At 39.0% G+C, this 19653-nt stretch overlaps 1 protein-coding gene across 1 annotated transcript; it reads right to left on the bottom strand.

Moving 5' to 3' along the window:
- Window positions 1–478: 478 nt before the first annotated feature.
- Window positions 479–19653, bottom strand: LOC112681791 (serine-rich adhesin for platelets). The gene is made up of 8 exons (XM_025552111.1): window positions 18180–19653; window positions 16658–18001; window positions 4156–4287; window positions 3313–3952; window positions 2427–3223; window positions 2008–2283; window positions 1444–1942; window positions 479–1251 (listed from the first exon to the last, which is right to left on the bottom strand). The coding sequence occupies exons 1-8, from the start codon at window positions 18615–18617 to the stop codon at window positions 800–802; spliced, it is 4578 nt and encodes a 1525-aa protein (XP_025407896.1). The 5' UTR covers window positions 18618–19653; the 3' UTR covers window positions 479–799.

Below are 19653 nucleotides of genomic sequence, written 5' to 3'. Positions count from 1 at the left end.
GAAACTGGTACCATAAAATTAACTGTTAGTATTTTCAATATCATAATCATGATTTTTTGATACATATTACTGAAGAGTGTAAAAAGTTTCAATCTACACTTAAAGTATTGCTGAATAACCTATTATTAAATAATGATTGACCATATATTAGTTGGTATAAGATGTATAAAAGGAATCACGTAGTAGAGAGATGTAAAAAATCGAGACGAATGGAGTTTCAGAACAAATATGGCAGACCCAAATAGTTTGGAGAAAGGCGAAGCACAATAAAAATGAATAAGATGTATCGAGACTTATTTTAGTAAGAGGTATGAGCAAATAATTTACTATTTAAAATATGAATAAATCAAATTAATTGTATTTTCCAATAAGTTTATTTCGATAATGATTTAATAATAATAATTATAATAATAATAATAATAATAGTAATAATAATAATATTAATAACACAAAGTATTATTAAAGTTATAATATGAGTCGTAATAATTTATATGACGTTTATTTTTCACTCCAATAACAATAAAATAATATATAGTGACATGTCAACAATATCATCGTGTTCTATAGGTACACTCTATGTTATTTTCTTCTCCAAACTAATGAAGAAGTAACAACAAATCGTACACTATATATTCAATGATTTTTAACGGTTGACAAAAAAAAAAAAAAAAAAAAACACAAATTGGTTTAAATTTTTTTGTACTTTACATAAAGACAGAGAAATATAGATAAAATATTAATAAAAAAAAAAAAAAATGTAACACTTATATCGACTAATCTACAAGTTTTCTTAATTTATTTAACCTCGTAGTAACAACAAGTGTTCTAACTCGTCAGCCGAACGTAATAGGAAAGCCGCCGACTCACGATATCCTGCTATGAGTTGTCTTACAGTTACTACGTCAGCTTTATTCAAAAGTTTACTGCTTGGTTGTGTCGGTGGTGTCGTTTGGTTAAGCATAGAGGGCTGTAGTGGAAGTGATGATGCGCCACCGGAGATACTAGATGGGGTGGACATCGTTGGAAACAATTGTAGCATACCGGTAGTAGAAGACGAGTTGTTACTGCTTACTCGTCGATGGTTGACCGTAGTAGTAGATGTTGATGAAGAAAGGCCCCTGAAACCAGAATTACTTGTATATCCACTTCCTATTGGTACCGGTGGTGTAGAAGCCACTATGTTAGTATCGATTGTTGTAGTTGTTGCAGAAGATGTCTTATTAAGGCTCAAGTCAGTGGGCCCAGTAGCTTCTATAAACATAAAACAAATTTTAAACTTTACCTAATATTAATTTATATATTTTTAATAACTTGAGTAAAAAAGCAGATTTTTTTTAATTAAATGACTTATTGAAATGAGAAATTAAAAAGTTTAACGATTATTTATCATATAGAATATTGGCATAAAAAAATAAAATAGACATTCAAATCGTTTCGTCTTACCATTATTATTAGGAGATGAAGAGGTAACATTAGCTCCACATGTAACAGTTATTGTGTTCAAATCTTCCGTTGTAGTGTTATTGATAGAAGTTAAATCACTAGCAGTAACACTTCCTGTAGAAACGTTACCCTCACGACCGCCGTGAACATCTTGATTTTCTGTTTCATCATTACCGTTGTGATGATCAGTATCAGCTTCGTTAGCATTGGAAGAAGACTTATCAAAACTACTATCGCCAACTGCAGCATCTTCATCAGACGAAGTTGATGACATTTGCAATTTCGTGCCTCCATTTCCATTTTGATTTAAAAGTAAAGTACCAGCTGGTTGTTGAAATACATTAGAGACTGAAGTAGGAGTAACTGAATATGGATAAGGCTGAGCCACGGGTTCAAGGCCTAGACGCATTCGACGAGCATTATCTGATTCCCGCTGACAAGCAACTGCTAATATTGTTTCGGCTTGAGCACTCGTTAAATGTGCAGGAGTAGGCCTTTGCTGTAAAATAAAAGTCATATAAATAATAAAAATAATAATTAGTGATTATCTTTTAAAGTACATACCGGTTGTACAGATGGATCGGTAGAAGAACCATTGGCTGGCCAAGGATTAGTGGGTGGAGGAGGCGATGATGATACAACACCACCAGATTGTGGTGTGTTTCGCTTGTTACGACGGCATGATTTTAAGTAAGTCCTGATACGCTTACGTGACCTATCTGAAAGTTCAGGAAACTGTCGGCCACATGAATCGATAATAGCTTGTACCTTATCTTTGGGTTGTCTGCTGATAGGCACTTGTCTATCCAAATTTTCATCCACAAACAATCGAACAAACATCTAAAAAATATATATGTATATATATATAAACATATAAATTAGTTTACTATAATTGATGTGCTAAATATACGTATAATAAGTTTATTATTATATACATGTTATGCACAGTTGTTAAATTTGTTTGAAAATTATTTTTTGCTTACATTAAACGCCTTTAAACGTTCTGGATCGATATGCTGTTGTGAGGATGATCCAATCGATTGTCGGTGTTGTTGTTGTGATGAAGAGTTTGCTGTAGTAGATGTAGTAGAAGGTTGTTGCCATTGTTGGTGATAATTTGTAGTGATTCCAGAATCAGTGTTATCATTCATTTGAGTATTGTTTCCACGGCCAGTACGCTGTAATTGCCTTAAACGGCGGACCTGTTGTCTACGCAATCGTCGAGTGTGTGTACTATTACCATCACCACCATCTACTGCTCTATCATTTTCCTCTTCTTCATCAGCATCATCTTCACCTTCTTCAATCTCATCGTCATCCAAGTCTTCTTCCTCTTCTTCTTCGTCCTCTTCATCTTCTTCGTCTTCGTCATCATCGATTGCTGGGTCTTCTTCGTCAGCGTGTATTGCATTTTCAGTACCAGTTCCAATTCCAATATCGTTTCCAGTGACATTACCATTTGTAGTGGTTACTACCATACCATTTGTCTCTTTGGACGCTAATCGATATGAAGTCGAAGGTGATGAAATTGGTGGTGGTGGCAATGACGGCAGAACTTGTGATCCAACAGTAGCTGTGGCCAGAGAATTAACAGACGAACCAAACAATTGTTGGAATTTCGGAGGTGATGACAAACTATGGTGATGCTGTTGGTGTGCTGCAGTAAGAAGACCTAGTGGTGGCCAAAGCACAGTCGTCGTTGTGGTTGGGGGTCCAGTTACCGAAAAACTGCCATTCTCATGTAGACTAGTACCACTAGTAGTTGTATCTGCATCGCTTTCTAAATAAGATTTAAAAGTATTTTATTAATTTATTAAAAGTAATGACAAATGCTTATGTAATACATTTAATTAATTATATTGTACTCACTAGAATTTAGTGGTCTAGGCGAAGGCGATGATGTTGTGGAAGAAGTAGGAGTTCCACTCCGCCGATATAGCTGTTGTTGCACTGTCAACCCAGTTCCACCAGAACGACGTTTATTCGAACCACTAATATTATTGTTTGGATTGAAGTGATGAGCCATTGGAGGCAAAGATAGTGGCAAATTTGGAGGTGGTGATGTCGAATCACCTGCCGAAGATGCTGCAGCCGCGGCCGCGGCCGCTGCAGTAGCCGCGGCTACTGCAGCCGCAGCGTATTGTTGTAGTTGCTGTTGAATATGCTGGTGATGATGATGATGTGCAGATGACAATCCTACCCCAGAAGCTGAATGGGGTGGTAGAGCAAGTGGTGCTAATGGTGATAATGCATGGTGGTGGGCAAGATGTGAATTGGGATGCAATGATGATAGTCCACTAGGTGATATGCCACTACCAACTGAAGATGGAGGACTAAAAAGCAAAGCAGCAGCAGCCGCAGCTGCAGCAGCAGCCATAGAATTGTCATCTGCAGACCCGTCTACATCCATCATATTAGTGTTATTAACAGAGTCGTTGGCCATGTCTAACCAATGTCGATGAAAATTGTGATGTGTGGTATTACTGGTAGTAATCGTATCCAACGACTTCTAAAAATATAAATTAAAATAGCTCAACATAATTAAATTAAAAGTCCAATATCTTCTAATTAATAAATGTATTAAAAAAATATGTTTTTTTTTTATTTCAGGTAAAGCATTTATAGTTTCATACTAAGTGGTTTGATGTAATTACGAACTAATGCTTTGTTCTGCTATTTTATATTAAATAATAGTATAACATAAATTTTTACCGATAAGGAAGATGACGAAGATGTGGCTAATCCATTCATAATACTTCTCGAGTTATGATGCATATGATATGGATGATGACCACTACCGTTAATTCTTTTGTTCATGGGTGAATGCATAGCCGCACTCTTTTCCTAAAATAACAATTATCAATTAATAAAAAAAAAAAATTAAAAAAGTAAAAACTAGATAAAGTAATCTGCGATTGAAATAAATTATTATTAGTACCTAATTAAAAAAAAATGTATTAGCTTGTAAAAATATAAATAATAATAGTATTGTTTAAAATATTCGTATGTATACAAAATAAAATCTATATTTTTTGAATAAAATACACAATATTTTCAATTTTTAAATGACAATGAAGTTTTTATATTTTTGTTAAATCATACATTTTTATAATAATAAGTGAAAAGATGCGAGGTTTGGGTGTTTAATTTGTGATTAAAAATTATTAAAATAAAATAAAACTTATTTCTACTTTATTTTATGTGTATTTAATTTCGAAAAATAATAAAATATATAAGAGCCTGTATTACATTGTAATCATAATAGTATTATAATATATTTTTATAGTAAATGAAATATAGAGACTACAGATTTGTTTTTAATTTCTATGTTTATTTATGCTACTGTAATGGATAATTGTATTTTACTAAACAATAAGTAATATTTTGAGTTTTATACATTCCATATAAAATTAAATATATATTGGTATTTTAAGTCAATTGTATCAAGTATTTTATATGTCTTTAGTTAGAAAACAATGCAAAACTTAAATAAATATAGCTATAGATAATACGAAAAGGTTATATTTCATCAAATAAGTAACCAGCGCTCACATTATCTATCAATTTATTTGGAATTTTTAAAAAAGTGTTTTTCATACTATATAGTACGTATTCAAAGTATATTTGTAATTTTTTGTTCACATAATAAATAATACTGATAAATCTAATAAATACAATTAATCTATAGATGAATTATTTGAATAACTAACAATTACATAAGTACCTATCGTCTATTAACAAAACTTAAAATATTAAATGTTTATTACACATTTATATATAATCAAGCACTATTTATATTTTGGATATAGAAGTATTCTTTGAATTATATATTCTATTATATTCTGTTATAATACAAATATTGCTGTAGGGCGAATTTTTGAATAGGAAGATGTTGTATCTGGATGAAATATAATCATTCCATTGGTGAACCTAATTTGACATTAGTATTTATTGTTTATGATAAAAAAGGAATAAAAGAAAAATTAAATGTTGTATCTTTAGTTGTAATAGGAAAATCGTATGGATAACATTAATAACCAAGGTTAACTGGATTAAAACTGGCACTAGGATTAATTAAAAATAATTAAGTTTCTGATGTTTAAAAAAAAAAAGTTTTTACGAGATTTACTAATATGTTGTTCTCTGAATAAAGAAAATTAACAAATTGCACTGCAAGTGTTATTGATTTTGATAACTTATGGGTTGGGTTTGTGAGGTAACTGAAGAGTAATAATTAAGTCGGAATGGCTGTTAGAGGGAGTCTGACATAGCCCTTAGAAGAATAAATGGGAGGCGTAGAGGTCCGAGATGAGTTTGGACAGCAGGACTGATTCTATTATTACTACTATGGTTTCTTCGAAACACTAGTGGACATGGTCGAATTTCGGTGCTGTCAGAGAAGGGGGGTAATGACGGCAATAGCAATAGAAGCAGGCGGAGGACATTGACGACAACGGGGTGGATTAGTAGTACCGCCACTACCATCGCCCAATACCGGTACTATTACTATTACTATCACTACCACTACTGCTGCTGCCACTTCCGGTTGAGCTTTGTCGACATCGTGGCTGGAGGGTGAGGTGATGGTGTTGGGAACAGGGTGGAGGATGTATAGAGGGGGTACGTTGGGAATAGGGTACCCGACAGCAGAGGCTATATAGGACGAACACTATATATGTATATATAACGGATGCGTGAAGGGCCTTTGGAGCCGGGCCGGATAGGTGGTGCGGTCGCGCACTCACATACACGACACGCTCACATACGCGTCTGTTCACGTACACACGCCTACACGTACATATACACGTATAAACACACACACACACACACGTGCGCACACATACACACATACGAATATATATACGAATATACGCACACATACATATACACATACACATAGAACTGATGAGTTTTCTCCTGGGGGATAATGGGGATAGTAGATAGGTGGTGGCAGCCGGGTCGGTGCAGGAGCGGTGTAGGAGTTGTGACGAGAGAACGGTGCCGCCGCCGGAATTTGTTGTCGGGGACGATGGCAGAGGAAGTGGGGTGTGACAATCCCTGTGTGAACCCTTGGGCCATCGCCACTACCTCCTCTACCATCTACTCTCCTATCGTCCTGCCGAAGCACCCACACCCCTACGACCCCCACAGCACACGTCCACAACGTCACCACAAATGCACACCCCTACCGGCCTGCGACCTCCACCATCATACACCACACTTACCGACATCGAACGCTATAATATATTATTTCTATTACTATTCCAAGAAGAAGATAAAAGATTTCTATACCTAAAAAGTTAAAGAGTTAATTTATTATTGTGAGTACTTGTATAGAGGTGGAAGTTAAATATTTATTCAAATAGTAACTGTAGATACAGCTGTTTAATGTCACCTAATGGTCAAAAGCACTTTTTTATTATCTTTAGTGTAAAGTAAAATTAATTTTAATATTTATTTATATTTAAAATGTTGTATTTCTATGTAAGCTTGAATATTAAAATATTAAAATTGATAGGTACTCAATATTATGTTATTATTAAAGTAAATGTCTGTTTTCACTAACATTAACTTATTCTGTGTCAAGTGTAATGGACAATAAATTGACAGATTTTCTAAGTAGAAAATTCAAGATTATAATCAAACTCATTGAGATACTTATCTAAAATAAAGTAAGGATGAAAACTCATTTTAGAGAAAGTACTAGTATATTCTAAGTAAAATTTGTCATCTTTGAAGGGCGTGGTGAAAATATTGTTGGTGGTGGTAAAAAGGTTTTATACTGTACACAACTCTTACATGTGCCTACACAAAAATACATACATATACACAAATATGAATATATATTTATTTTTATATATCAAATGTATCGTACATGTATAGTGTGCATATATGCACACATATACGTATATAAATACAGTAACTGGGGTGTAAGTAGTGTTATATATAATAGTAATGGTTCGTGACGATCGAGTGGTGAGGGGGAAGTAGTGGTGGCAATAGGGTCTACTAACTTTTGCACAGAGAGAAAGTATGAGGGCAAAGTGAAGTAAAGTAGAGTGGGCAGGGATTGAGGGTAAAAGAGGGCTTTTCGTCGTACCCGTCCTGGTCTCATCGCCGCTGGTTCTGTGGTAGTGGTCCCGTGTGTCCTATGTGTGTGTGTGTGTGTGTGTGTGTGTGTGTGTTCGTCCTCCGGCGAAGGATATTACATAGTAGTGTATAGAGAAGGAACAACGATGCAAAGGAGGTGAGTAGTCGTGATGGGAAGGAGGTCGTGATGATGATTGGGGGAGAGTAGTTATGTGTATGTGTGTGTATACGGTGTGTGTTAGCTGAGTGGTGTGCGTGGGGGTAAAAGTGTGGTAGTGTTGGCGTATGCGGTGGAGGGTAGCGGGACAGCAGGACGAGTATCACCGCCACCACTGCCATCTCCACCGCTGCTTTTGCCGTAGTACTGTGTAGTGTGTATTTTGGACGACTACGACGACGATAATGAAGGGGTGACGGTGACGGTGGTGGTAGGGTGGAAGAGGGTCACAGGGAGGTGAGGATTTGACAGCAACGAGAACGGTGGTGGTGGTGGGTGCTTAGGAGGTACAGGGGGTGGGTTGGAGTGGTACCAATGGTCGGGTAAATAGTGGTGGCAGGGTAGGTCCGTTATAATAGTGACGACAGCGATGGTCAAGTGTACAAATAGGCATAGATTGGTAGTGGAATGAAAACGCATATCAGTAAAAATTAAAAACGGTTAAAAGTTTGCATAAATATACGTAAACAATTTGCCGCCAAAAATATATGTTATCACGTAAGCTGGTAAGTGGATGTGGCGACGACAACGATTGCCGGCGACGACGGCCGTCGCTCTTTTGATAACATTGAGATAAAATTTAAATAATTTGGTATACAATGCACATTATATGTACTATACCATTCTACATAATATCACAATTATAATAAACAACAATAACAATCAGTTATCACGTCCAATATCTACTTCAATTATTAATACTAATATGTACCTTTATAGATCATTCATTGTATTTTGATATATATTGATTAAATTGTTTTCAAATGTTTGTCATTTTGTATACGTAATATTAGTTACTACAATAATTTATATGAATAAATAAAAATCCATGTCATACATGCAGTGAACATTATTTTATCATATACATGTATTTTATGCATTAAAAAAAATTGAAAAGAGAAAAATTAATGCCTAAAGAGATGTATAATAATATAATTAATTTAACTTATACTCTATTCGGTATTTATAAATAAAATATTCTTATGAAAAATATATACTAAAGTATAAAATCATATTATTACCTTTAGTCCTTGCTTCCGTTTGGCTGACATAATTACTTTTGTATAAGTGAAGTTTAGATAATGTTTGGATCGTCAAAGTATTTATAATAATAGGTCGTCTACTTCATTTTCGATTATTTCGATTTCAAAATGTCAATATTTTTTAGTACAAATGGTATTTTGAAAATTAATTATTTTACCAACTGACTAATTCACTAACAAATATTTAAATGATATAATATCTTTTATTGAATGATACCGAATTAAACTATATAAATACTTTCAATGTTACTAATATGACTAATATTTAATAGAATTGTGTTACGGAAAATATTTTTAGAAACATTTTATTATCTACATTTAGAAAAAAAACGATGTTAAATATATTTATACATTTATTTTTGAAAATTTCCCGTATAAATATTTTTTACTCGACGGTGAGTAGATATTACGTGAATATAAAAATGGCAGAGAAAAAGAGAGAGTGAGTAAGAGAGAGCTCCAAACGTGTCGTTGACTGGCTGGCTGGCTGCCGACTGACGACTGATGAGGACTGACCGCCTATGTCGCCTTCGCCGTCGCCGTTGCCACCGCCAAAAGCGTTACGTTCACTATGACAATGACGTCGTTTTTAGCTGTGTGTACTAGGCACTAGCTAGCTACGTACTATTATAATTATTATTATTACTTAAATATAATTATTTATTATATGATATATTATCCTGTATAGTATGTTCTAGTGAATAAATGCATTATTGTGATCGTGATGATGGTGGAAATTTCAACTTAGATTATATCGTCTCTAATTACAATAAAACATTGTTTAAAAAATATTACGCCTTACTTAATCATATATAAATGATGATGTTCGTATAGAACTTTTTATCCTTATCATTAACAAAACAAATTAACCAGCGATGAACGTAGTATCTTGTGTTTATGTTTTATTGTCGAATAAAGTTTATAATGTAAAAAGATGCCCATACATTTCACAAACTTAATAATTTTGTTGAAATAAATGTATATATGTGTCAAAAGCAACAAACGCTTTCAAATACAATTTTCGTTTCAACTTTTTTTATCGACATTCTGAACAACAGTGATTTGAAAATGCAATTGTTACTAGATCATAGATTTTGTGCTATGGGTGAGAGGTAAAAAGTGAGTGAAAGGGATTACGTTCTTGTGAACTGTTGGTGGAGTGGGTGAAAAGGGAATCGTGTTCGTATTGCGACATGCGAGTGAGAGGGAGGAAAATGTCTATATACTATAGTATATAGTATATATATTTATACAAACATACATATAATGCTATTGGAGAAAACGCGTGGGAATATAATATATTTATATTTACATATATATGTATATATTTCTTCATGCATATAGTCGTTGTGATAGCAAAACATTTTAGTACATACAGTAAAAATATGTACCAAGTGCCCTATACCTATAAGGCCAAACCAGGAAGAGAATATTGGTGATGCTGTATATAAGTGTAAGAATGTAAAAAAAGGCAGTTGCAGGAACTAGGGAGACAACGATAAAAGAAAAAAGGAAATGACTACGAAAAATGAAATATATCTGTATAATAATAAGAGATATCAACTACACTGGTACGTGAGTATCAATGATATTCAGTCTCTTTTAGTACGTTTTATACGTAATGGTAAGTGTATAGGAAAATATGAGTAACAGTTTTTATATTTTATAAGTTACAGTCAACGTTTTAAAGTATAATATATTATAATAGCTTATTCTACTGTGGTGATTTAGGTCAACGACAAAATAGAGAACGATCTATAGTTTGATGAATATATATTGTTGAGAGGAGGGTTAGGTTGTATAAGGAAGGGTGTTAAATTAAAATACTAGACAATCAGCTAGACGCGTATAACACAATATACGTATAATGTATGTGTGTATATTGAAATTGAATTAGTCGATTGGATCGTAATAGGGGGATATGGGGTGAACGAAGAGTGTTTGCGTGTATGTACGATACGGCTAGTGGACGCGCCTGGTTTAGTCCCAGAATTTACTAGGTATCCGCATCATACATGTAGTGTAATTATCCAACAGAAATCTAACGATAAAATATCAGTGGTGGTGATGAAAGAATGTTTAGGAGTGGCAAACGATGAAGTATCGTATAAAACAATGTATACTGTAACAAAAAAACGTTTCATGACGATAGTTGTATGAACCTATAGAGAAAAAATAAAAATAAAACAGCTCTGTTGGTGGTAGAAATGGTAGTATTTTGGTATTTGTAGCGAAAGAGAATAGTATAGTAGCTGTAGCGTTGATGACGTTGGCCACTGCTGCCGCCGCAGGGTATAGCTTTAGCTGTTGTGTATAGTATTATTGGGCTGGACGGTAATGGAAGTTTGTATAGAGTAAGAGAAGAACGGGGTAGGTGTATAGTGAAGTAGTAGAAGTGTAGAGAAGTGTGGAAGTAGCTGAAGGGTAGGGGGTGATTTTGTGTGTCCCAGGGGTGGTGGTAAGGAGAGGAAACGACTATACGAAGAAGGACTGACAGCTGGTGCTGTTACGGCTGCGACGGTGGTGGCGATAGAAGAGGGAAAGGGGAACTTTGTCGGCAACAAGGGTCTACTACTTCTACTACTGCTGCTGCTGGGAATCGTGACGACAGGGTATGGAAAGGGTGAAAGGAGGGTGTTCCCAGTTTTGGACGGACGGCGGTATAGTAGGTATCTACCTTCCACCACCGTTTCTACACCCCCGTCGTACCAATGACTGACCGGCTGCCCGGCCGAACGACGACAACGACGACGTATACCTTTAGCGTTCTCTCCACACCCTGTATCACCAACAAAGATCCTTTACACTCGACACAGTGCACACCTTTCTCTACAAAGAAGTTCTGGCACTACCGGGTCGTTATTATACTTTGTTGCACAGAATAAGGTTTCGGAAGTAAGAGAGCAAGTTTTGTTGATACGTGAACAGTGTATATTGGAAGTCGCTGAAAAGATTCGTACAGTGTACTAGAGTTGTCATAAACGTATAGTAACCATGTGTATATAGTAATACTAGTTTAACCGAATAGAATATAGGATAGGTGCGGTGCGTAGTGTTGAAAAGAGAGTGAGCTGCGTCGAATGCTTTGGGTGCGGAGGGTAGTAAAAAGAAGAAGGAATGTGTATGTGTGTGTGTGTATGTGTATGTGCGTGTGTGTAAGAATAACGAGTACGAGGCAAGCAGACAAGTTGTAGCACGGGTGTGTAGGGTTCGGGGTTGGTCGTCCGTTTTTAGAGCGGTATGCGGTATATATGGTGTGAGTGTGTACAGGACAACGTGGTGGCGGCGGGTGTGACAAGGGTATATCGACGGCAGTGGAGGGTTTGTGCGTGGAGCGGTGTAGTAAGTAAGGGTTCCGCTACCCGCACTCCTACATACGCACACGTCACCCTCACTATTCGTACCAAAAGACTCAACGAGAGTGTGTATGCTTGTATATCTGTGTGCTTGCGTGCGTGTGTGTACGGTTGGTCCCATATATGTGCACCTCTCTCTCTATATATATATATATATAGTAGAATGTAGTAACAGTATGCCCCGCGCGCGCAAACGACCCCGACCACCGCCGTTGTAGCTTTACTATATCCTCTATAAACCCCCCTTCTACTACACCCCACATCGCTAGAACCACCGCTTCGGGGAACTATCGGACCCGTTTTACTGTAAGGTCGAAGCAAACGAAAAAAAAATACGTGTCCGGAAATGTGTATAAAAAAAATAATACGTGTATATACGAGTCGAGAATGAAAAACGGATAGTGGTAAATAGAAAGAGAGATGCGCTTTAAACTTGGTTCGCTTATAATAAAAATAGGCCAGTCGACTAGTGCGCGGTAGTGTTGGCATCGGTGGAAGGATGGTTATGATCGTAGTAAAAATACCTCTCCTCGTGAACGCCTATATATTGTATGTGTGTATCGTAGTCCTTTCCCTTTGCGTCCTCTCCAACAACACCGTCGTCAACCATTGTTGAGTGAATATAGAGAGAAAGTGAGAGTTCGAAATTATGACCAACACTGTTATAACAACATAGCCAACGCCTCCTCCCAACCCCTATTATCTATATATGGGCCAACAACACTCACGGCACAGGTAGGTAATGGTCATGAGAGTGTTGGCAGGTGTGTGTGCATCATAAATACATGTATATATGTGTGTATGTGTGTGTGTGTGTGTGTGTGTGTGTGTGTGTGTGAGCGCGCGCGTGCGCGCGCAAGTGTAACGCATACTTGGTAGGTAAAAAAAAAAACCGATAATAAATAAACCAAGGTATTTTCTGAAGGGAGTGGAGGGCACGAGCCACGACCATACTATACTATAGATTCTACGATGAGAACACGTGCGAACGAGGGGACGACATATGATCGTTAGTATTAAAGTTTATGTCAATGAGGGCGCGGTAATAAATGAGTGTCAAAAATAGGGAGACAACAAAGGTTTTGCTAATCATTCAATTAATATATTTTTATACCTTCCAAACAAGTTTCAATAAAGTACTAAATGTAAACATAATAAAAACACATATACCATACACACACACACATATATGTATGTATACGGAAAAAGATAACATCGTAATTTTTAACAAAACAGTTATATTAAATTTTAGTCGGTATAGTCGATTAGTATAAAGAACAGAAATATTAGTATGACATACTTAAGTGAATATCAAGAGCTACAAAATTTTACCAAAAGTTTACCAATTTACCAAAAAGTTAAGGAAATGATAAATTATCATATTATGGGTGCAATCAACAATTTTGGTAGTAAGAATCATATTCTAATAATTAGGTAAAACCAAGATTTTTTTCAATGTATATATAAAATAGTATGCATCTGAATATTATTATGTACTCGAAAATCATATTAATTTATCATAGTTTTATCTTAGAGAGGTTTTTATTGACTATAAAAACGTTTCCGTTTCCGGCCTGGTGAGGTTTCCGTCTTGACGGGATACAATTATATGTATTTGAAAAAAATGACTAAAAATTTTTTCCCTATTACCGGAGTTTCTGTTTTACCGAAGTTCCGTCTGATCGAGATTTTACTGTACACACAAAACGTTATAATGAAATTACAAAACTAATTATATCTTATAATTACATTTTTATTAATCACACATTTTTTCCGAGAACAATTTGTCTTGAAAATTTAAAAACCTTTAAGTGTTGTATTCCAAATATATTATATAATTATTTTATTTATTTATTTTTTTGATTTAAATATGAAAATACACTTAAATCACAACTTAACTTCTCTATATTATATTTAAAACTTTAAAATACAAACAAATATTTCAATAATTAACTGAAACAGCAAGATAATTTTAATATATTGATAAATTATTAAAAAAAAATACAGTATTCGATAAAGTGTATAGATCAGATTACTCAGTTGTTATAAAAAGTATGGTCATAAGTTTACAAAATACCATAGAATTTCGAGTTTATTTAATAATTTTCATCAAAAATAATGATGTTTTGTGAACGGTATACCGTATATATCATATACCGCAGTATTACAGTATAGTTGGTGGGTATTTTAACGAGTTTGGAATTATATATTGGGTTTTCGTTTGTTCTGAAGTACTTTGAACTGGACTGTGCACGTGCCGTGATAAGCCGGTCAAATGCAGCTGCTGTCAGTGTACACAAAGCATATAGATGCTAGGTGGTTTTAGTGAGTTAGGTGTACATGTCCGGAAAAGACGGCCGAAATAAGAAAACGTACTATGGTAGTAACCGAATGTCGGTTTGATGAGAAGAGGGTAGTAAATAGTGGTGGCGGTGATAGTGGTAGTGGGGTATCAGGGTACCAGATTAGTCCGGGTGGGTATATGGTTTTCGTAGCTCGTCGACCAAGGTTAGGGCTTGGCAGATGGGTTGGTGGAGGTGAAAGGGCAACGTAGTGTCGGTCGTAGTGTGCGGAGAAAGGAGGTTTGTGCCCGTGTCAAAGTAAATGGTAGAGAAGCAGTGGTGGTAGTGGTAGTGGGTAGCCGTCGAGTAGTAGAATAGTGGTTGAAGGGAGAGAGAGGATTGATGGGACCAAACGTGTGTGCCTCCAACTATTACTACACATAGTATTCGGACGAAGGGGTGATAGGGGAAGACATACACATACATACACACATATCTACTTTCTCTAGGATGTATATGTGCTTATGTGTGATGATGGAAGGAAAGAGGTAGAGAGTAAGTTATGAGTGAGAGTAGTGCGGTAAAGAGAGGTTTTGCCTCGGGGGTTGTAGATGGCTGCCACCGAGCAGTCATGGGTGTGCGGTGTATACGAGAGTGGAGGTGTGTGATGGCTACGCGAAGAGACTACACACGCACACACAATGTATATACTAATATATATATATATATAGTGAAAATATATATATGTATTTATAGTGAATATATATATATAGGTCGGTGGATAAGGCCTGGCTTGGTTGATAGGAGGGTAGTGGTAGTGCGAAAGAGGAGCACACACAACGTCAGGCTGGGTGGTGTTACAGTCGGTGGGGCTTTTGTCGGTGGCGAGCGGAGAGGAAGGGTACAAACGAAATAAGAGGAACACGGCGGCGTCGTTGGAAAGGACTGTGTCGGGGGTAGGGAGAGAGGAGACTAAAACCCCAAAGCGACGCGAGGAGGACTTTGTCGGGTCCGCCGCCGATTTCGTATACGTAGTGAGAGGGAAAAGCGGACAAGAACGGCAGGATAGAAATGCGGCGGGTGGTAAGGGTAGAGAATCCTGATCGTGACCGACTACGGAGAAGGCGGTGAAGAGAAACGCTCTTGCGTGTATATATATATATATATATAAGTGTGTGTGTGTATACGCACATATATAGTTGGTAGGTCGACGAAGGGAGGTTTTTGGTGAAACGACTGCGGTGCGTGTAGCAGAGAGTAGTGGTGGTGGTACCGAATACCCACCGTCCGCTTGTTAGCTGAGGGCGGTGTACCCCCATAGCACTCGGCCCGTGCGCCGCGTCACGCCGCCGTCAAAGTCCCACCGCTCCACCACTGTATACTCACTCAGGGTATACTACTACGCACACTACTACTCTTCTACCCTACCGGTGGCAACTACCAACGTGCCTACCGTAGGCGTCTCATACCCGCCATCGTCCCTGCCGTCGGCTCTTTTTTCCCTTGGTTTTTTTCTTCTTCCTTCCGGCCCAAATCCCCAAATCCCTACTACCCTCCGCCAACCCTACTATATACACACCCTTCCACTACTACTGCCACCAACATACTAATGCGCTCTGGTGCTGCTGTTACTCCCACCCTCTACTCTCTTAGTCCTCATCAGTCGTAATATCCTCAAAGCTCCATCGGCTCTCGGCCGTGTAGGCGACACACACACACACACACACACACACACACACACAAATATATACAAATACAAACACATATACGCACTATACACACTCACTCGCACGTGCGCGGGGGTCGCAACCGGCTCTGCTGTTGCTACGATCGCCCGTCGTAATAACAGTGGTAGTAGTAGTAGTAGTAGTACGAGTAGTAGTAGTAGACGCATTCCCTTTATCCTTACTCGGTCGACCTATCGTCCGTCATCCATCTTCCTCAGTCCTCTACTTTCTCTACTTTCTTTTTCATTTCCTCTCTCTCTACACCAACAGGCATATAACGTAAAAGCGCACACTACTCTCTTCATCCCAAGTATAGAACTGATTTAGCCCCGGCCAATTCGAAGTAGCGATGGCAAATAACGCATATTATATTGTCTAGTTATAAAATTAAAAAATCTTTTTTATGTATGTCATTAAATATAAATATAACCAAACATCTCTACCTACAATTTTGAAAGGGTTATAAATAAAATATACTTAAGTACTAATATCGACTTACTTGATTTTCGTCCAATTCGTTAGCTTCAGATCCTTTGTTTTCGGTGATTTCCTCTTGTGTTTCCAATAATGTCGTCGATGCCTGTTCCGTCACTACATCCACCACTACAACTTCCGCTTTTATCGTTCGTCCACCTGCACCGGTACAGCAACTTACGGTAGCTACCGTTGATGTCGTCGCCATTGCCGCCACTTTATCGTAGCAATTGTCATCGTTATTGTTATTTCTACGGTCCACCGTTCTATCCTCGAGCTTTCTTTTTAACTTTGCCGGTTTCGGACCATCGTTTCCTTTATTCGTTTCTAAATCTCCAACCCGTTTTCCTAAGAACATCTCCCGTGCATGTCTATTGTCAACAACTATTTCTTTATCAATATCATTGCGACGGTGACTATCTCGGGCGACCTCATCGTCATTGTCATCACGGTCACTTGTCGACGTGTTATCGTCTTCTTGACGCCCACCGCAACGATTAAAACTCGGCCGGTTCAAACGTTTCGGTTTGACGCGCCGACGGCAAACGCGCCTACGCTTGTAAAAAAAATCTTCTCTCTCCAACAACGGGGACGACGACGATCGGACCGTCGTGTTCGGCGCGGGTGAAATCACCATCAACGGTGACGATGACAAGTCTAACGGTTGCATATTACTCGCACCAGCACTTGAACCGCTGCTGTTTCTACTACTACAACTCGCACTCAGTCTGATCCTGTTGCTGCACATTTCTTCCTTAGACCACCAACCACCACTCGATCTACTTACACCGCTACGGTCCGACCGGGACGACGATGACGACATTATCAACGTGCAGCTGCTATTAGTGCTGTTTTTCAAAGTGCTACTGCCCGTGCTCGTGTCACCGGACAAGGCAGTGGTGGAGGCGGGAGAGGCGGCGGCGACGGCTAGGACTTGGTACGGCTCTCGAACGTCACGTTTCAGCGGTACCGCGCGTTTGCGCCGGTTACGGCCGGCGTTGGCCGGAACCGACACCAAAGCCGTTGCACCCGTTTGCCCATCGTTATCCGTGATGTTCTCCTTGTCCGCTCCCGCGGCCCCGGTGCCGAACCCGTCCGCCGTGATGGTCTCGCCGGCACAGCGGTTTTCTGTTCCGCATTTCACCGGAGTGGAACAGGCGAATGACGACGACGACGACCACCGCTCGTCGTGCTCGTCGCGGCCAAAACCGCCGGCAGTGATCGGAGCCGGCGGTTGCGGCAACCGTTGTTGACCGTCCACGGACGCGCAGACGGCTGTTGACGCGGCGCTGTTGGTGCTGCACTGAGGGCACCCCATGAGGAACGCGGTGACCGCCTCTCTGGGTAGGAACACGTACGTCTCCATAATCTGCACGTTTCGTGGATGTTAAAATTCAATCGACTAAATTATCGACATGACGCGCACTGTCGGACAACCTAACCTACGCACTGTCAGACAAAACCGAACACTTACGCGTAGTCTCGCGTGCTTGGCCGTGCGCTGTCCGCATAGCATACCGTTACCGTCGTAACGTACGTGTACTCACCATGCGATGCGTGCGCTTCTGCCCCGAATGTCTCGCTGAAACTCCGCCACCGCTGCAGTGCACCCGGTATATTATGTCGAAGAATTCGTCGACCACGGCCACTTTCTTGTAGCAGTGCTGCGACCCGCCGAACGCCGCCGAACCACCGTTCTTGGTGTCCACCACGTACAAGCTGTTCCCGTCGTCCACTTGCCCGGCGCCCGACGCTGGTCTGCCCATCCGAAACCCCTTGGCCCGCACCCAGAAACGGAATTTGGAATTGTCGGCGGCCCGTCTCAGTTCACCGCGGACCGCTCTCACTATCCGCTCGTACTTGGCCCGGCCGACTATCTTGGCCCTGCAGCCCGGCCCGTCGTACTGCTTCCGGATCCACTCGGCGTACCATCGTCTGTGCTGCTCTTTGTACCGTTTATTTTCCACTTCAGTCATCGCCGCCATCGCCGCAGTCGACTAGACAGCTGAGCCAAAGGAAAAAATAACGTTAGCATTAAAATCGAAAACCGAAATACCAATAGCTATCGAAACAGCGGTGGTAAAAAATGTTAAACACTAAAAATAAATTACGATAACTATATACTGTACGAAAAATAACTACGAATACGATTACGAATAGCTCATGAAATAATAATAATTAGCAAGTAATATAATGGTTTATATCAAATCTGCTCTGTGTATTTGCGAATGTGTGTGTGTGATTTCCGTAAATAGTACAACAGCGTGTAGGGTCGGTGCACTATAAAAGTTATTGTGGTGTGATTATTATACGACGAAAAGCCAACGGCAGCTACACAACGGTGATTATCGGCGGTAAAATCGAGTTGTCGTAGTTATCCGCTCTTCGTCCACCTGAAACACAAAAATCACGATTAAAAAAAAAAAAAAAATCAACAAGTCGATGCAACGAAATGTATCGCGTGATACACGGTTAACGTGTACGACACAACAACAGTCGGTAAGACTTGAGTATATAATGTATTTGTCAAACGCTGAAGAGCGCAATATGTGCGCAGGAAGTGGCAACGATTTGTGCAAACTAAACCGCGAGCGAAGACACAATATACGGTGCGCACGAAACGTTGCGAATCGCGCGGCGAAAGACGACGCGCGGTCACAGCGAACGTAACGGGACGAATGAATACAGAAGAACGTCAGAAAATCGTCGAAATATTCAACAGATAGGTGCGCGAGTTAATAATAATAATAATAATAATAATTTCACAGTCTCGGCTATAGTCACTGTGGTTTACGATCGGCGGCGGCGGCCGTGCCAAAATAATTCAAACGGCCTCCGGGCAACGGGTTCGGGCAAAATCGTAAGCAGTGGCGAAGCGAAGTGTCCGGTCCGACGACTAGACTGAACGGCTGGATGAAGCCGAGATCTTGATCCGCGTCCCGAAACCGGTGGACGCCCCCACTCCGCGCGCACGGGAAAACCGTAACGAAAGGCTGCGAGCCAACCAACGCGCGTGAGATG

Source organism: Sipha flava, unplaced genomic scaffold, assembly GCF_003268045.1.
Source record: "Sipha flava isolate LNK unplaced genomic scaffold, YSA_version1 103_pilon_pilon, whole genome shotgun sequence".
Classification (NCBI taxonomy): Eukaryota; Metazoa; Arthropoda; class Insecta; order Hemiptera; family Aphididae; genus Sipha; species Sipha flava.
This window is presented reverse-complemented; position numbering and strand designations above follow the sequence as displayed.